We start from the raw sequence: 16,489 nt of genomic DNA, 5'->3' as shown, positions 1-16,489 counted from the left end.
TGTTAATTTAATTTCTTGAATCATATAATGGGCGATGTCTTGCAAAATCGAAAATATTGCTTATATTAAATAATATTAATATAATATATTACATCTCTATTTTGTATCTGCCTAAGAGTCTGTGTTTCAGGCTTGTAATCTGATGTCATGTTACAATATGACTGTTTTTGGTGGAATTTTTCGTGGAACTGTCATGACGTTGATGTACAATAGTTGTTTGAAAGGAACTCTGCTATTTTGTACTAGAGACGGAAAGGGGCCGCACAAGATCCTCCCGGAGGCCGCATGCGGCCTCGAGGCCGCAGGTTCCCCACCTATGGTCTGTACCATTCAAACAACACATCCTTACACTCCTAAAATAAAGTATTCTTTTTTTAATCCCCAGAAATTGTTTAGAAATACCATACTTATCAAAACAACGTTTGCCGATTTGCCTAGTATATATATATATATGTGTATATATATACATACAGTGGCGTCGGAACCGTGTGGGCTGTGTTGGCTTGAGTCCACCCATGAATTTTGATGGGGGGACTCAGCCCACCCATGAATTTCAAAAATTTATATGGGCTAATATCTATTAAAAAAAAAGAGCCCACTGGCTGTCTATCAAAAAAAAAAGAGGCCACCCATCAAAAATTTGGTTCCGACGCCACTGTATATTATATATATATATATATATATATATATATATAATATATATATATGTCTCTGATGTTATTGACCGATTGATGCGGAACGTGGAACAATCACTTTGGACTAACTGAATTGTGTGCTATCTATGATTGAAATTAGATAAAAAGGCAATAAATGACAATGCTTTTATTTATTTATGTACAATCCACAATTTTAATAATTTATTAATATATAATCTTAACATTTAAGTGGTATATTTTTCAAACTTTATAAAGCAAATTTGTTTTGTGTTCTTTACGTAAAAACTAAATAGATGTTTGTATGTGAATCTGTTTTATTTTCATGTCCACACTTCCTAATGATTTTTGATTACATTAGAAATGTATGAATATGTGTATATATGCATGTATGATGTATGTGCCGGACTTCTAAGTTGCTAAATATTTATTCTTATAGATTAAGTCCGTATTCATTTTTTATATATAAATATATTGTGTATACTCACCTACTTCATTTAACCCAAACAGAAATCTCGTCACATATTAATGATCGACATGTATCTTTTATCAATATTGCGCGCAATTTTTCGAATTGCTCTCTTATTTCTAAAATTAGATTAAATAATATTTCAGTCGTCTACTCGTGTCGTTTTTTCTGATGCAATTGTAAATATTTTTAATGAAATTGTTTAATCAGCTTTTATGGAATTTATTTTATCGCAAGAATGAGACATTGTTACAAATTCAATAACTGCTGATTAGGCACGAATATAAAACAGACTAATAAGAGATTTATAGTCTTTTATAATTAAGAACATAAAATCTAACTTCACGTATGTGTTATTAAGGGCACATTAGGATGGTTTTTTTACATTAGGTTTTATATGTACAAAAGAAAGCAGTACGACTCTGGTAAGAACTTACTTCTCGGTAATATTTTTCAAATGTTTTAATATATGTTAAAATATTTTTATTTTCCACCACATTTCAAACTACAGAACGAATTGATTTTATTTTCATGTATTTGTAATGAAAAACGCGTTTCACATAGCAAAAATTTCGCACAAGAAATTTATCCCAGAACAAATTAAGTAAGTGTATATTATATTGAATTAAGTTACTGTATAATGTTATAAATTTGGCATTTCTTTTATGATAAAATTAGAAAGTAAAAACTTCATATATTGGAATTTAACTTTAAATATTGGAACATATCTAAAAATCTGCTGCCTGGAATAGAGAAAATAACTACTTTAGATACCAATGAAATTTTATCATATTAATTTAAAAGTTTGTTCGAGAGAAATATGTTTTTCCAGAAAATTCAATTCGCTAATTTTACGCCTTTCCGACGTTTCCAGTGATTCTCAATTATTTGACCTATTTCAGAAGAAGGTATCATTTGGATGCCGTCTCTTCGTTAATTATATATCAATTAAAAGCTCATTAACATTTTGTACTTGTGGTTAAACATTAGTGTTTTGAGATATATGAAATCACGTGTAATTCATTATTTTTGTACTGGAACTTATGGAAGTTGAGTTAATTGTTATATGTTTATAACTGCACTCCCTAAATTTGTAGAGCGACTTAATTTTAAAACACTAATAATATAATTAGAAATATTATCAAAATGTAGATTTTAGCGATAAATTTTATTTTGCAAACATATTTACAAAAATTAGAGTCTACATGATATATTTTGTTAACCAATCACTTAATACTTATATATACGTATTACATTTATTTGATTTCTTTATCCGAATTCGAAATGAAACAAACAATAACATTTTTATCATTGTTTTGCATTATCTTTATGAGGTTACTTGACCTCCACATTCACGGTTCACGGTGATTGAAAACACGTGGATAAATTTACAATATTAATTATTCAGAGAGGTCCTATTTTTTTAAATTAATAGACCTACTTGTATAAACGCCAATTTATGGATTTTTTCACAATGATCTTATATATCATTTTTATTATTCTTTGTACCCTGTCTGAGGGCAATATCACCGTATGAGAGAATCATATATTCAATTTATCCCTTTCCATCATTTGTTAATTTTGCGAGAGAGAAGTTCATCTTTGGAAAAAAGTTCGAATTGTTAATTTTATGTTTTTTAGACGTTTCGAGACGTTTGTTTGAATGTCTGCGTTTATGTGAGCCAAAAAATGATATTTCATTTTATTTATTTCATTTTAAATAAAACATCCTGAAATATTATAGGCCTACGAAGAGCGGCTAAAGCATAACTAGTGATGTATGGTTTTCAAATAGATTATTATAAATACTGCAACATTCTTCATATAAAAACTTATGAATAAGACTACTATGTTTACATATGTATTACAGAAAAGTAAATTTATTAAATAAATTAAATCGGACGCATAGTTCTCTCAAAAACTGCCATTTTTCGCACATTTAGCTCCGTATCTATGGCTGGAACTGCTTTGCCAAAATTTAATCACCATCTCTTCTCATCACGACTAATTGAATGCTTTTTGGATCAATCAAATCGGATTCTCCGTTCTCTCAAAAACTAGATTTATATTCTCTGTACACTTTACTCCGTATTTCTGAAACGGCTGGACCTGCCTTTGCCAAAAACATTTGATTCCTATTGATAGGCAGATGTGCTGATTAGTTTTTGGCGAAGGCAGGTCCATCCGTTCCGGAAATTCGGAGCAAAGAGTGCAGAAAATAGAAATCGAATCTTTGAGAGAACAGAGCATCCGATTTGAATGATTCAAAAACCATTCGATTCCTATTGATAGGTGATTAGTTTTTGGCAAAGGCAGGTCCAGCCGTTTCGGAGACACCGAGCTATATGTGCAAAAATGGCTGTTTTTGAGAGAACTACGCATCCGATTTGAATGATTCAAAAAGCTTTCAGGTCATTATGACAAAATAATTGATTTTGAAAAAAAATTGAAAAATTTCTAAATATTTTTTCCCAATTTTTTTTCACAAAAATATATTTTTTTGTATATCGAAAATAATTCCGATTTTAATTTTAATTTTGGATAAAGCTCTAAAGCTCACTTATATACTTTAAATAAATAATTTTAACTTTGTAATTCAGTTTATATAATTCTTATAATTATTTAGAAATTTTACAATATTCAAAATAATCTAAAAACATTTAAAATTTTTCGAGCATATTAGGTTGTCAAATATCTCCCTTCCGCTTTTTTGCTATTAGTTTATAATACAAAAAGGCGGAAGGGAGATATTTGACAACCTAATATAAGGCACGATGCTATGCACCACTAGTTTATTTATATATTGGCATCCAGCGGTGGCTAGCACCAACTAGTCACGGGTTCGATTCCCGCTATCGCCGAAGCCAGACATCAGGCAGCTTCAATGTTAAATTTCCCCTTGAGGTTATAGATCTCAATATAATTCAAAAAAAAAAATCGCACATCGTGTTCATAGCTGCGATATAGCTTCAATCATATGATAACTATTGAACATAAGAGCTAATGTAAACCAAGTATCACATATCGGATAATTGTAAACCGATGGGTTGCCTCTCGTGAGAAATTAGCTAATATATCTTTAATAAACAGCTTATAGGACATGTAGTTCTGATTTCTATTGAAATAATTAACAAAACTAGTAGAGACTGGCATTTTGCCTTAAGACAAATTGCATAAACTTTCCGTTGCATAAAATGATTAATATTTGACTTAATCAACCGAAAGTGAGATTTAGCTATTAAGATGAAATTTTCATCTATTAATACGTATATGAGCGTAGTCCCTGATATCACTTAATGATTTAAACTGTGGGGTGTATGGCATCGTGCCTTAGGGCATATTGCTGGAATTTCCCGTACCGTAACGAAATGTTCGAGGAATATTAAATGTTTTCAAAATATTATTATAAATAAATACTGTAACATTGTCTAATATTTATAAGAATTAAATAAACTGAATTTCAAAGTTGAAAATATTTGTTTAAAGTATATTAGAACTTAAGTCAGAAATACAATTGAAAATCTGAATTATTTTCGATATACAAAACAAATGTTTACAACAAAAAATTTGAAAAAAAAAAATTGAGACAATTTTTTATTTCCAAAAGCAATTATTACGTTTAAAACAGCAGAAAGTTCTTTGAATCATTCAAATCGGACGCTTAGTTCCCTCAAAAACTGCCATTGTTTGCATATTTAGCTCTTTATCTCCAAAAACTGCTGGACCTGCCTTTGCCAACTATTCACAACTTCTCCCCGTCATTGCGAAATGAATGTTTTTTGGCTCATTTAAATCCGATGCTCCGATCTCTCAAAAACTCGATTTCTATTTTCTGCATTCTTTGCTCTGTATCTCCGAAACGGCTGGACCTGCCTTTGCCAAAAGCTAATCAGCACATCTCCCAAAATCGAATGTTTTTTTGACCGTTCAAATTGGTTGTTCCGTGCGCCCAAAAACGTGGACGAAAAATTGTATCCATACATACATACATACACACACACACATCCATTTTTGTGAGGTATGCCGAAATGTTCAGAAACTTTCAAAACATCGAGAAATGCAAAAACTTTCAATTTAGATTTTTGGACGATTACAATAACTTACCCTACTACGGGAAGTTATTAAACGGTAAGATTTTTCACGCTGATTCCAAAAAATAGCTTTTAAATTTGTGATATTCAAATTTTGACTCATCACACATCAAAAGCGACATTTGACACAAATTATTTTTCAAACTTTGAATAATTTTATAAATTAAACTACTTGCCGTAAGGCCGTGAAACTTTAGTATGTTTTATGATGACAATGGCATAAACATAAAAATTTTCATCAAAAAAATTTCAACGGTTAATTATGAAGGAACAGTTTGGCCTATGTTTGCCGAAAACTAATCAGCTCGATTCCCAACCTCTCTTAAGCTAGCAAGACCAAATTAGCAAAATCGATCCGGACATGTTGTATTATTTAGTACTTATTTGGTACTAATTTGTACCAAAGAAAAAAAATGAAGCCTGTATTGATGTCAAACAAAAAAAACAAAAAATCTTTGATAATAATACTTTAAATTCACAGAACTTATCTAAATTATAATGAAACAACATTATTGCTTGATATTTATTTTCTTCAAAAACAAAAAGTGGTTTTGCTAGTTCAATATTAAAGATAGCAGCACCACGTGTTTTTTTCATTGTTCAATTGTTACAAATACTACAAAATAAGTACTAAGCTAGTGGGTGCATGCATGCATCCTGCCTTAGGACAAATTGCTGGTACTTCCCGTATCGTAATTAAATATCTTGGTACAGAACCCAAAAAAATACACAAAATGTGATAATTTGATGTGCATAAGTCCAATAAAATTTTTTGACCTCCAAATGATATTTTTTTAACTTCCCGTAGGGTAAGTTATAGTAATCGCAAAAAATCGAAAATGAAAATTTTTATATATCTTTACGTTTCAGAGGTTTCTGAACATTTTGGCATACCTTAGAAAAAATGGATGTATGTGTGTGTGTGTGTGTGTGTGTGCGTGTGTGTATGTATGTGCGGATACAAATTTTCGTCGACGATTTCGGGAACACGGATCAACGATTTGAATAATTCAAAAAAACATTCGATTCGTATTGATAAGGAGACGTGCTGATTAGTTTTTGGCGAAGACAGGTCTAGCCGTTCCGGAGATACGGGGCAAAAAGTGCCGAAAACGGTAACTCAGTTTTTAAGAGAACGGAGCGTCCGATTTTTAATAATTCAAAAAACATTTTACTTGTATTGACAAGGCAAAAAATTGATCAAATTTTCATAAAGGCAGGTCTAGCGGTTTCGGAGATCTAACGAAAAAAGTAAAAAAAAATGCCATTTGGCGGTCAAAAATGATCATTAGACATATGCACATCAAATTTTTAGATATTTTATAGAGATTTTAACAATAAGTATAAATTTTGTTTATTTTCCTATGGGTTCCGTATCAATGTTTAGCCGTTAGACAGCGACGCCGCGCTTACACGCTTTATATTTTGTCTCTATGCAGTTAAAGCAGTACGATTGCTTTGAAAAAACAAGTTCAGATCTTCCAAAATATGTCAAAATAAAGAAAACATTTTTTTTCAAAAAAAAAAATTTAAAAAAAAAATTATTTTTTAAAAATTTAAAAAAAAATTTTTTATAAAAAAATTTTTTTTTTCAAAAAAAAGTAATTTTTTGCCCAATTTATAGTTTCTCAAAAATCTTATTCTTTTCGAAGTAAATTTTTTTAAAAAATGTTAATCGTTTTTAAAAAAAAATAATATTTTGGGTACGGGAAGTTCCAGCAATTTGCCTTAAGGCACGATGCCCTAATTGCCTTAAGACAGAATTCCACTTACAGCTAGTTAAATTATTTTATTGCGAATCCATAACCAGTAGACCAGCCTCTTTTTAAAATTTAATCAGTTCTTCATCTTGTCAATAAAAGTAAAATGTTTTTTGAATTATTAAAATCAGACGCTACGTTCTCCTAAAAACTGAGGTACCGTTTTTGGCACATTTTGCCCCGTATCTTGGGAACGGCTAGACATGCCTTCGTCAAAATCTAATCAGCACGTCTCATTATCAATACGAATCGAATGTTTTTTAAATTATTCAAATCGGTTATTCTATACTGTCGAAAATATCGAGGACATTTGTTTGAACCATATACGTGAATTTTAAAATTGAAAATCTTGGTACGGAACCCAAAGAAATTTACAAAAAATCGAATGTTTTTTGAATAATTGAAATCGGTTGAACCGTGTTCCGGAAATCGTCGACGAAAATTTATATGCGCGCACACACACACATACATCCATTTTTTCTAAGGTATGCCAAAATATTCAGAAACCTCTGAAACGTAAAGATATATAAAAAATTTCATTTTCGATTTTTTTCGATTACTATAACTTACCCTACGGGAAGTTAATAATACAACAGGTCCGCTTCGAGTTTGCTAATTTGGTCTTGCTAGCTTAAGAGAGGTCGATTCCCAAATAATATCTTTCGAAAATTTTTTGAATTTTTAAAAACGATTTATAATTGCTGGCTAAACCTTGAACAATCAGATTTTTTATGAAATAAAACTTTTCCTTCGGGAAGTTAAAAAATTAAATATTGATTAGTGATATATAGAATAGAGCGAGATTTAAAGGTTAAAAAGATCCACTAACGATATCTTCAAAACAAGTAAAGTTAATTTTTTTTTCATAACAATATTAAAAGTAGATGGAAAAAGATGATTAAGCAGCCATCACCTTGATTGCTATGACGTTTCTATCGGGAGATAAACGGCAATGTTTGAAAATCCATCACTAAAATATTTTCTTTCTTTGTTAATCTTTTTGATTCTGAGCATTATTTTACGAGACAATTATATAATTTTTGAGTATAAAATGAATAGTTATTTTAAGTTAGATTCAACCGTTTTTTTACATAACCTCTATAAAAGCCAACACCTTGGGGTAAAAAGCACCAACTGAACCCTTACCCTAGCAAATGAGTAAATAATAAAAAATAGCAACTAAAAAAGTAAATTAAAATAAATAAAGCAATTTCACAAGAGATAAATTGAATAAATATTTATTTCAACTCTGCTAATGAATGTTTGCGACGAAATACCATATCAATTTTATATTCAGTGTTATATCTGTAAGAAATGCACCCATGAAATTCATGTTTTGCATTCGTAGAATAATGCCGCTATTATTATGTAAATTCTTTCAAAATTAAAAATAAGATATTAGATCTGATCGCTCCGGATTGTCCCTTTTTATCACGCCTATGGAATGAAAAGATCCAGGAGACAAATTTTTGCAAAACTGCATTTCTTCAATGTTGAATTAGCTGGGAGTTTAGCTGAACATAATCAAATAATAGTTTGTTCAATGTGTGTGATATTATTGGTTTAGTTTTTATAATATAATTGCTGAAAATAAAAACTGAACCTTTCTGGCCCGCACTGCCCTATATGGAAGTTGTTATTTAATTTCATGGTTATGTAAAATAATATCCAAGGCAAAATTCTGAATCGTTAGAGAATAAAATATGCATAGTGCGTTGCTTATGTTTCATGTGTTTTAGTGTTTTAGAGAGCTGGTACAATTAATTTTAATTATATAGGAGTAACAATTAAATAGCTTAAACGAGCAAAAATTTCAACGAGTGGAATTCAGGCGTTCGACAAAGTTTCCAAAACTGTTAGAAATTCATGTTACATAGTTAACTGCTCGGGGATAACCTTTTGGTCTCAAATTGCAAAAAATTGATAAAAAAACTCGAATGCAGTAATTATTTTATGTGATAATTAAAATCTTATAATGTCTGTCATTTTCAAGCCCTTTTCACATTAAGAGACTTGTGCTATAAAATTCTGCAATTCTGCAATGCTGTGCAATCTAACGTACCTAAATAGAATACAAGTGCCATGTGAAATCTTATTTTTCCAAGAATATAGTCATTAGAAGTCCATCGATCGAAAACAATATAGTTATTAGTTTATTATAAGTAAAGAAGTTTACATAAATTTGCAAGACGATTTTTTGTTTCATATAAATATAAAGTGTTATCTTACTAACTTGTAATTTACTAACTTATTGATATTCATTTCTATTCATTTTTAAATGACATGCACATATATAATATGATCGGAATACGGAACCTATAGAAATGTAATCAAAATTTTTCTGATAATTTTATATGCGTATATCTAATGATCATTTTTGACCGGCAAATAACAATTTGTTAACTTTTTCCTCTATATGTCCAAAAACGCTGAGCCAGCCTTCCCAAAAACTCAACCAATTTTTCATTTAATCAATACAAGTAAAATGTTTTTGAATACATCAAATCGGGCACCCCATTACCTCAAAACTTTACTGAATTACCATTTTGACACTTATTGCCCTGTATCATTTCCAAAAACATATGCATGTCTTCCCAAATACATTCGAATATTTTTTAATCATTTAAATCGGTTGATACGTGGCCTCTGAATTGTCTGCAAAAAATTGTATCCGCGCATACATACATGCAAACATACATACAAACAGTGGCGGATTGACCTTTCTGCCGCCTTAGGCCCTATCTGATCAGGCGCCCTTTTTAATATACAAAATTTTGCTTATATGAGCGATTTAATTCAAATTATTTAGATATAATTTTTGACTTTCCGGAAAATAAGTTATAGTTATCGCTATAGAATCGAAAATGATTTTTTTGCTTATCTTCACGTTTCAACGCCTTCTGAACATTATGACATAATTTGAAATTATATATGTATGTGTGTATGTTCGATTTCCATTAGTACGAGAACGTTTTGATTAGTGCCAACTTGCCAACCTTTCCCAAAAACTAATCAGCTCGTCTCCCTATCAGTAGGAATCAAATACTTCTTGAATCATTCAAATCAGTTGATCCGTGCTCTTGAAATCGCAGACGAAAATTAGTGTTTGAACATACATACAAGTAAATGCATGAACCCGTCTTGACCAAAAACTATACACCACATATTCCCGATAAATAAATCATTTAAATTGGTTGACCCGTCTCTAAATCGTCGACAAAAAATTGTAACCGCATATAAAAACAAAGTTTTTTTTTAATTACTATAATTTACCCATGAAGTGAATGCCAATTGGTAGTCAAAAATGACAAATAGACATAAGCATACCAAATTGTCAGAAATTATAGTTTAGGATTCAGTTTTGTCATATAGAATTTATTTTAAAAAAACATTATATACAAACAAAGAAATGAAGAAAATACCAAAAAATAACAATTAATATATTATGCTAATTTGCCATGGTTCTATTTAATACCGAAAATAAAATAAGAAATCATCGAACAATTTTTAATTTAATTTTTTATAATAAGATTCACCTTACAAACTAACAACCTTAACAAAGTTACAAAAAATTTACAAAGCTTCAATATTTCTCCATAAAAAATCTTATCAATTTTTATTTTAAACATGATTCATTAATAAAAATATTATTGTGGCGCCTTCGAATAATAAGTTTGATTAGAAAATGTATAACATTACATTTCATAGAAAGATATCAGTAAATTTATAAAAACAGACTGAGATTTATTCTTAAAATACATTGCCGAGACAATTTTTCAGGTTTAAAGTTTTTGCATTCTGAAAAATTTGCCGCTTATCCAAATTGTGCCGCCCTAGGCCCAATTTTTCAAAATAATTAATGAATAAATTGGCGTCTGTCACATATTTGGCGCGACCAAAATGTCTCGCAACAAAAATGTAATAAATAACCCATTTGGGGATAACCCATTCAAAGTAAAAAAATAAATATTTGACTGACTAAAATGCTATAAACTAGTATCATATTGCCAGACATTTTTGATTGCCGGACATGTTTAACAACCGCAGAAATGTCTAGCAAATTAATTTTATGTGTTTTTACCCTTAACGAACATAATATTAAAATTTCAGACGGACTAAAATGATTTGAATACAAAAAAATAATAATAAATAATAATAAATAATGGCGCCCGGCACATGTTTAGCAGCGCCCAAAATGTCTGGCAACAATAATGTGAGTCTGGTGAACCGATTCGAAGTCGAACTAGTGGGGTGGGTGGCTTCGTGCCTTAAGGCAAATTGCTGGAACTTCCCGTACCGCAACGAAATGTTCGAGGAATACTGAATGTTTTCAAATAGATTATTATAAATATTGTAACATTGTCTAATATTTATAAGAATTATATAAACTGAATTGCAAAGTTGAAATTATTTGTTTAAAGTATATTAGAACTATAGTCAGAATTAAAAATAAAATCTGAATTATTTTCGATATACAAAAAATTAAAAAAAAAAAATTGAAACAATTTTTTTTTCCAAAATAAATTATTTTGTTAAGACAAGCATAAAGTTCTTTGAATCATTCAAATCGGACGCTTAGTTCTCTCAAAAACTGCCATTTTTTACATATTTAGCTCCGTATCTTTAAAATGGCTGGGCCTGCCTTTGCCAAAAACTAATAAACACTTCTCCCAATCATTACTAATTGAATGTTTTTTAGATCATTCAAATCGGATACTCCGTTCTCTCAAAAAGTCGATTTCTATTTACTGCACTCTTTGCTCCGTATCCCCGAAACGGCTAGACCTACCTTTGCCAAAAACTAATCAGCTCTTTTCCCTATCGATAGGAATCGAATGTTTTTTGAACCATTCAAATCGGTTGATCCGTGCGCCCGAAAACGTGACTGGACATTTGTATCCATACATACATACACACATACATACACACACACACACATCCATTTTTTCTGAGGTATGCCAAAATGTTCAGAAACCTTCAAAACGTCGAGAAATGTAAAAAATTTCAATTCCGATTTTCGGCCCATTACAATAACTTACCCTACGGGAAGTTAAAAATGAAAATTGGTCTGACTAAAATGCTTTCAAATCTTTGAAATCGCGCTGTACAAGTTGGCTGCGCATTAATAACCGCAACCGTACTCTAACCGAGGGAACATCAAGGACCACATACCAAAAAACCAGCCTGACTAAAATTCTTTTGCGAAAACGTTGCTAGTTCTCGGACCATAATACCGTACTGAATTTCAACTCAGTAATGAAACTCTACTTGTATTGTATTGTATTGCGAATAATAGGAGTAATAAGATACCGAACGATATAGTGATAAAAGAAAAGGAGAAAAAGAAAAAGTAGTTCAAAAAGTAGGTTTACTCGCACGGAGCACTAATAATATATTTTGAAAAAGTCAAAATAATTTTGTTCTATTTCATACATTTCTGGAATATTTCAAACATAATTCGTTTTATAGTTTTATCGACAAAATATATTTGTTTATAGAATGAGTAAATATACCTGTAGGCCATAAACCACAATTTCTCAGTGTATCTACTAAACCAGTATTAACATTATAATATGGTTTTTGTGATTTTTTTCCCATAATTAACTTCCCGTAGGCTGTTATTGTAATGGGCCGAAAATCGAAATTGAAAATTTTTACATTTCTCGATATTTTGAAAGTTTCTGAACATCTTGGCATACTTCAGAAAAAATGGATGTGTGTGTGTGTATGTATGTATGGATACAAATTTCCAGTCACGTTTTCGGGCGCACGGATCAACCGATTTGAATGGTTCAAAAAACATTCGATTCTGATTGGGATGATTGGGAGAAGTGTTATTAGTTTTTGGCAAAGGCAGGCCCAACCAATTCCAAGATACGGAGCTAAATATGTAAAAAATGGCAGTTTTTGAGAGAACTAAGCGTCCGATTTAAATGTTTCAAAGAACATTCTGCTTGTGTTAACAAAATAATTGATTTTGGAAAAAAAAAATGTATAATTTTTTTTTTAGTTTTTTTGTATATCGAAAATAATTTAATTAGATTTTATTTTTATTCTGACTAAAGTTCTAATATAGCTTAAACAAATAATTTTTACTTTGCAATTCAGTTTATATAATTCTTATAAATATTAGACAATGTTAAAATATTTATTAAATCTATTTGAAAACATTCAGTATTCCTCGAACATTTCGTTACGGTACGGGAAGTTCCAGCAATTTGCTTTAAGGAACGATGCCATTGAAATATTTTGGCAATTTTGAACTTTTTTTCAACGCAATCGCACTGCTTTAGCTGCATAGAGACGTATTATCGAAGCGCGTAAGCGCCGCGTCGCCGTCTAATGGACATACGACGTTACGGAACCCATAGAAATGTAAACAAAATTGAAACACATTATTAAAATTTTTATAAAATATCTAATAATTTGATGTGCATATGTTTAATGATCATTTTTGACCGCCAAATGGCGATTTTTTTACTTTTTTTACTAGATCTCCGAAACCGCTAGACCTACCTTCCCGAAATTTTAATCAATTTTCATTTTGTCAATACAAGTAAAAACTTTTTTGAATTATTAAAATCGGACGTTTCGTTCTCTTAAAATAAACCGTTAATGGCACTTTTTGCCCCGTATCTTAGGAACTTCTAGACCTGCCTTTGTCAAATACTTATCAGCACGTCTCTTTATCAATACAAATCGAATGTTGTTTAAATTATTGAAATCGGTTGATCCGTGTTCCCGAAATCATCGACGAAAATTTATGCCAAAATGTTCAAACACCTTTGAAACGTAGATATATAAAAATTTTCTTTTTCGATTTTTTTGCGATTACTCTAACTTACCCTATGAAAAAATAGAATTTATTATTGAATTTTACTAATCTTAATAGATGATACAAATTACTAACTCTTTATAGATATTAAATATTATGGACATCTATTAATAGCTATTAACATATATTTGAGTAAAATAATTATGCTAGATTTATTTCTCATCTAATTTTTATTAAAAGTTGTGATATGGAACTCTTGTACATATACGCCGACATTTTTCTTGTAATAACAAATCAAAATTGATATATGTACTTATATCTGTGGAATTCATTTTGCAAAATTAAAAATCAGAAGATACAGTATTTTCGTAACATATATTTCTTATTACTTAAATACATTTTATAATTTAATAAAATTAATGCTAAATATTTATTCACAGACAAGAAACACTACATGCTACTTGATAATTTATAATAAAGTTCTTAGAAAATACGATAGAACAAAATAATCAATACAAATTGTAATCAAAGTATTGTATGTATATTGGTTGGAAAATGGTTTAATTCTTTATTTTTGTGGTTATTTTCTTGTTTGCATTAGAATCCAACATTTTCCGACATGCCTAGTTGTGCGATCGGATCTAAAAATATCGCGTAGTAAACCGAACGGCATTCCATTCCAGCGGCCATCTTGACAATTCATATCAACAAAAACACAAACACTTGTTATAATTAATATACAAAACAATCGATAAATACAGGGCATACAATTAGTTCTTTGTACACTTCTTATTATTTTCAGTGTTCATTAACTTGGTTAAGATTTTCCTAGAGTGTCCGCTCGGGTCGTTGCGATTCGTGTGAACTTCTGACTCCTTTTTCGACCTTTGCTTGCCCCCGTGCCCGCTGAATATCTGCTTGTCGTATTCGTAATTGTAATGCTCGTATTGATCGAAGTGTGCTTCTGACATTATTTTAAACACCTTTTTAACACTTTAAGAAATAAATTGATGCGCAATTTGCGTTCTCTTGTTTTCACTCAATGACAGAGAATGGCGCAACCGCACGGAGTTTTATACTTGATCGAATGCGACGTCACGTGGCGGGGGAGAGAGAGGAATGATCCGAGTGGTTTGGGAGAAAACGAGACGGATGGATTAAGTCTTGCGCGCTTGATAGGAAGAATAAAGTCATGGGCGCACGCGGTGCTGGATTTACAGTAGGGGCAGTCGGGGCTACTGCCCAGGGCGGCAAATTTTCGGGGGCGGCAAAATTTGGATAGTGAGAAAAAAATTCTGTACCATATAATTAACTTATTTTTTTAATAATATTTTTTTTTCAAGAAATATAATTAACAAAACATTATACAAATGCAATGCAAAATTTGGCAATTTGGCTAATATAAAGATTCGTAAATGATTTAAAAGTTTAAGAAAAATATGTTCTTCAGATCTCGAGCCCTCTTAAGATGGCGAATTTATGCTCTTTCAAGCTTATGCACCGAAAAAAATTAAATTAGTGAAGCATGACATTGTGCCTTACAGCAAGTTATTGAAACTTTCCGTACTGAAAATTACATTTTATAAAAAACTTTAAATTTTTTTGAAAAATGATAAAAATTGAATTTCAAAAACCTTTTTACTATATTTCGAAATTTTTTGTTAATTACAAACTTTTATGTATTAAATTTATTAAAATTAAATTGCTGATTAGTTATTGGCCAAGGCAGGTTCAACTGTTACGGGCCAAAATCCCAAAAATAATAATTCAGTTTTTGAGAAACGAAACGCTCAATATCATTAAAAGAAATTTACATGTATAGACAAAATGGAGAGCTGATTAAATTTGTGGGAGGCAGGTCTACCGGTTTCGAATATGCAATGAAAAAAATTGAAAAAGAAACATTTGGCGGTCAAAAGTGATCATTAAACATATGCACATCAAATTATCATATATTTTAATAATAAGTATAAAATTTGTTTACATTTTACTATGGGTTCTGTATCATTATTTATCCGTGGCGACGCTTACGCGCTTCTTTATTTTGTCTCTACGTAGCTAAAACAGGGCGATCGCTTTAAAAAAAGTTCTTTCTTTTTTAATTTTAATTTTTAGTACGTTAAGTTTCAGCAATTTGCCTCAAGGCACAATGCCAAGCACCACTACTTATAGTATGTAATGCGTAATACATTTTCTGCAATCAAATAGTTATTTTAATTTTAGAAAAATGATATATAAAAACTATTTTAAGTAAAAATTCAGGGATGGGGCGGCATTTTTATCAGTGCCCCAGGGCGCCAAATTTCTAAATCCGGCGCACGGTTATTATTTTTTCTGCGACAAGCTAAGATTGAGAAGTTTATAAGAAAATTTTAAAAATCAAATTTGCGTTGGAATTCCAAAAAATATTTCTTCAATTTATTGATGACGTGGCATTTTAACTTAGGCAGGTTGCTTTTACTTCTCGTATGTGTATAATAATCGATTTTTCAATAATAATTGAGATTTAGCTATTTTTTACAATTTTACGATAGAATTTTTAAATTGAATTTTTGTTTATTACGAAATCAAAGTTTTCGCTTTTTATTAAAAGTTAATAAATGCGATTTCCAATTGATATAATAAGTTGTTTATAATGTCTGTAATCATATGAAAGAAATTTATAACAGATAAAAATGTTAAGTAGTAAAATTGCAGCAGTTTTCAAATCATCGCAGCCGTTTTTAAAAAAATGTTGACAA

General features: G+C 30.4%; 2 protein-coding genes across 2 annotated transcripts in view; both read right to left on the bottom strand.

Moving 5' to 3' along the window:
* LOC113363998 (glutathione hydrolase 1 proenzyme-like) overlaps positions 1-16,489 on the bottom strand; it is a 343,961-nt gene that overhangs the window by 272,251 nt on the left and 55,221 nt on the right. The window lies entirely within an intron of this gene.
* On the bottom strand, positions 14,183-14,809 carry LOC113363999 (nuclear protein 1). Its single transcript, XM_026606463.1, has 2 exons — positions 14,517-14,809; positions 14,183-14,438 (listed from the first exon to the last, which is right to left on the bottom strand). Exon 1 carries the CDS (start codon positions 14,717-14,719, stop codon positions 14,519-14,521), a length of 201 nt encoding a protein of 66 aa, XP_026462248.1. The 5' UTR covers positions 14,720-14,809; the 3' UTR covers positions 14,183-14,438; positions 14,517-14,518.

The sequence above is a fragment of the Ctenocephalides felis genome, unplaced genomic scaffold (genome assembly GCF_003426905.1).
Source record: "Ctenocephalides felis isolate EL2017-DRISC unplaced genomic scaffold, ASM342690v1 CF-g0.4_SCAFFOLD_00845, whole genome shotgun sequence".
Lineage (NCBI taxonomy): Eukaryota > Metazoa > Arthropoda > Insecta > Siphonaptera > Pulicidae > Ctenocephalides > Ctenocephalides felis.
The sequence above is the reverse complement of the archived record's forward strand: the minus strand, read 5'-3'. Positions and strand labels throughout refer to the sequence as shown.

What these genes read in the sequence shown, in the direction of transcription:
- LOC113363999 (XM_026606463.1), bottom strand. Translation starts at nt 14,719, where the DNA reads ATGTCAGAAGCACACTTCGATCAATACGAGCATTACAATTACGAATAC.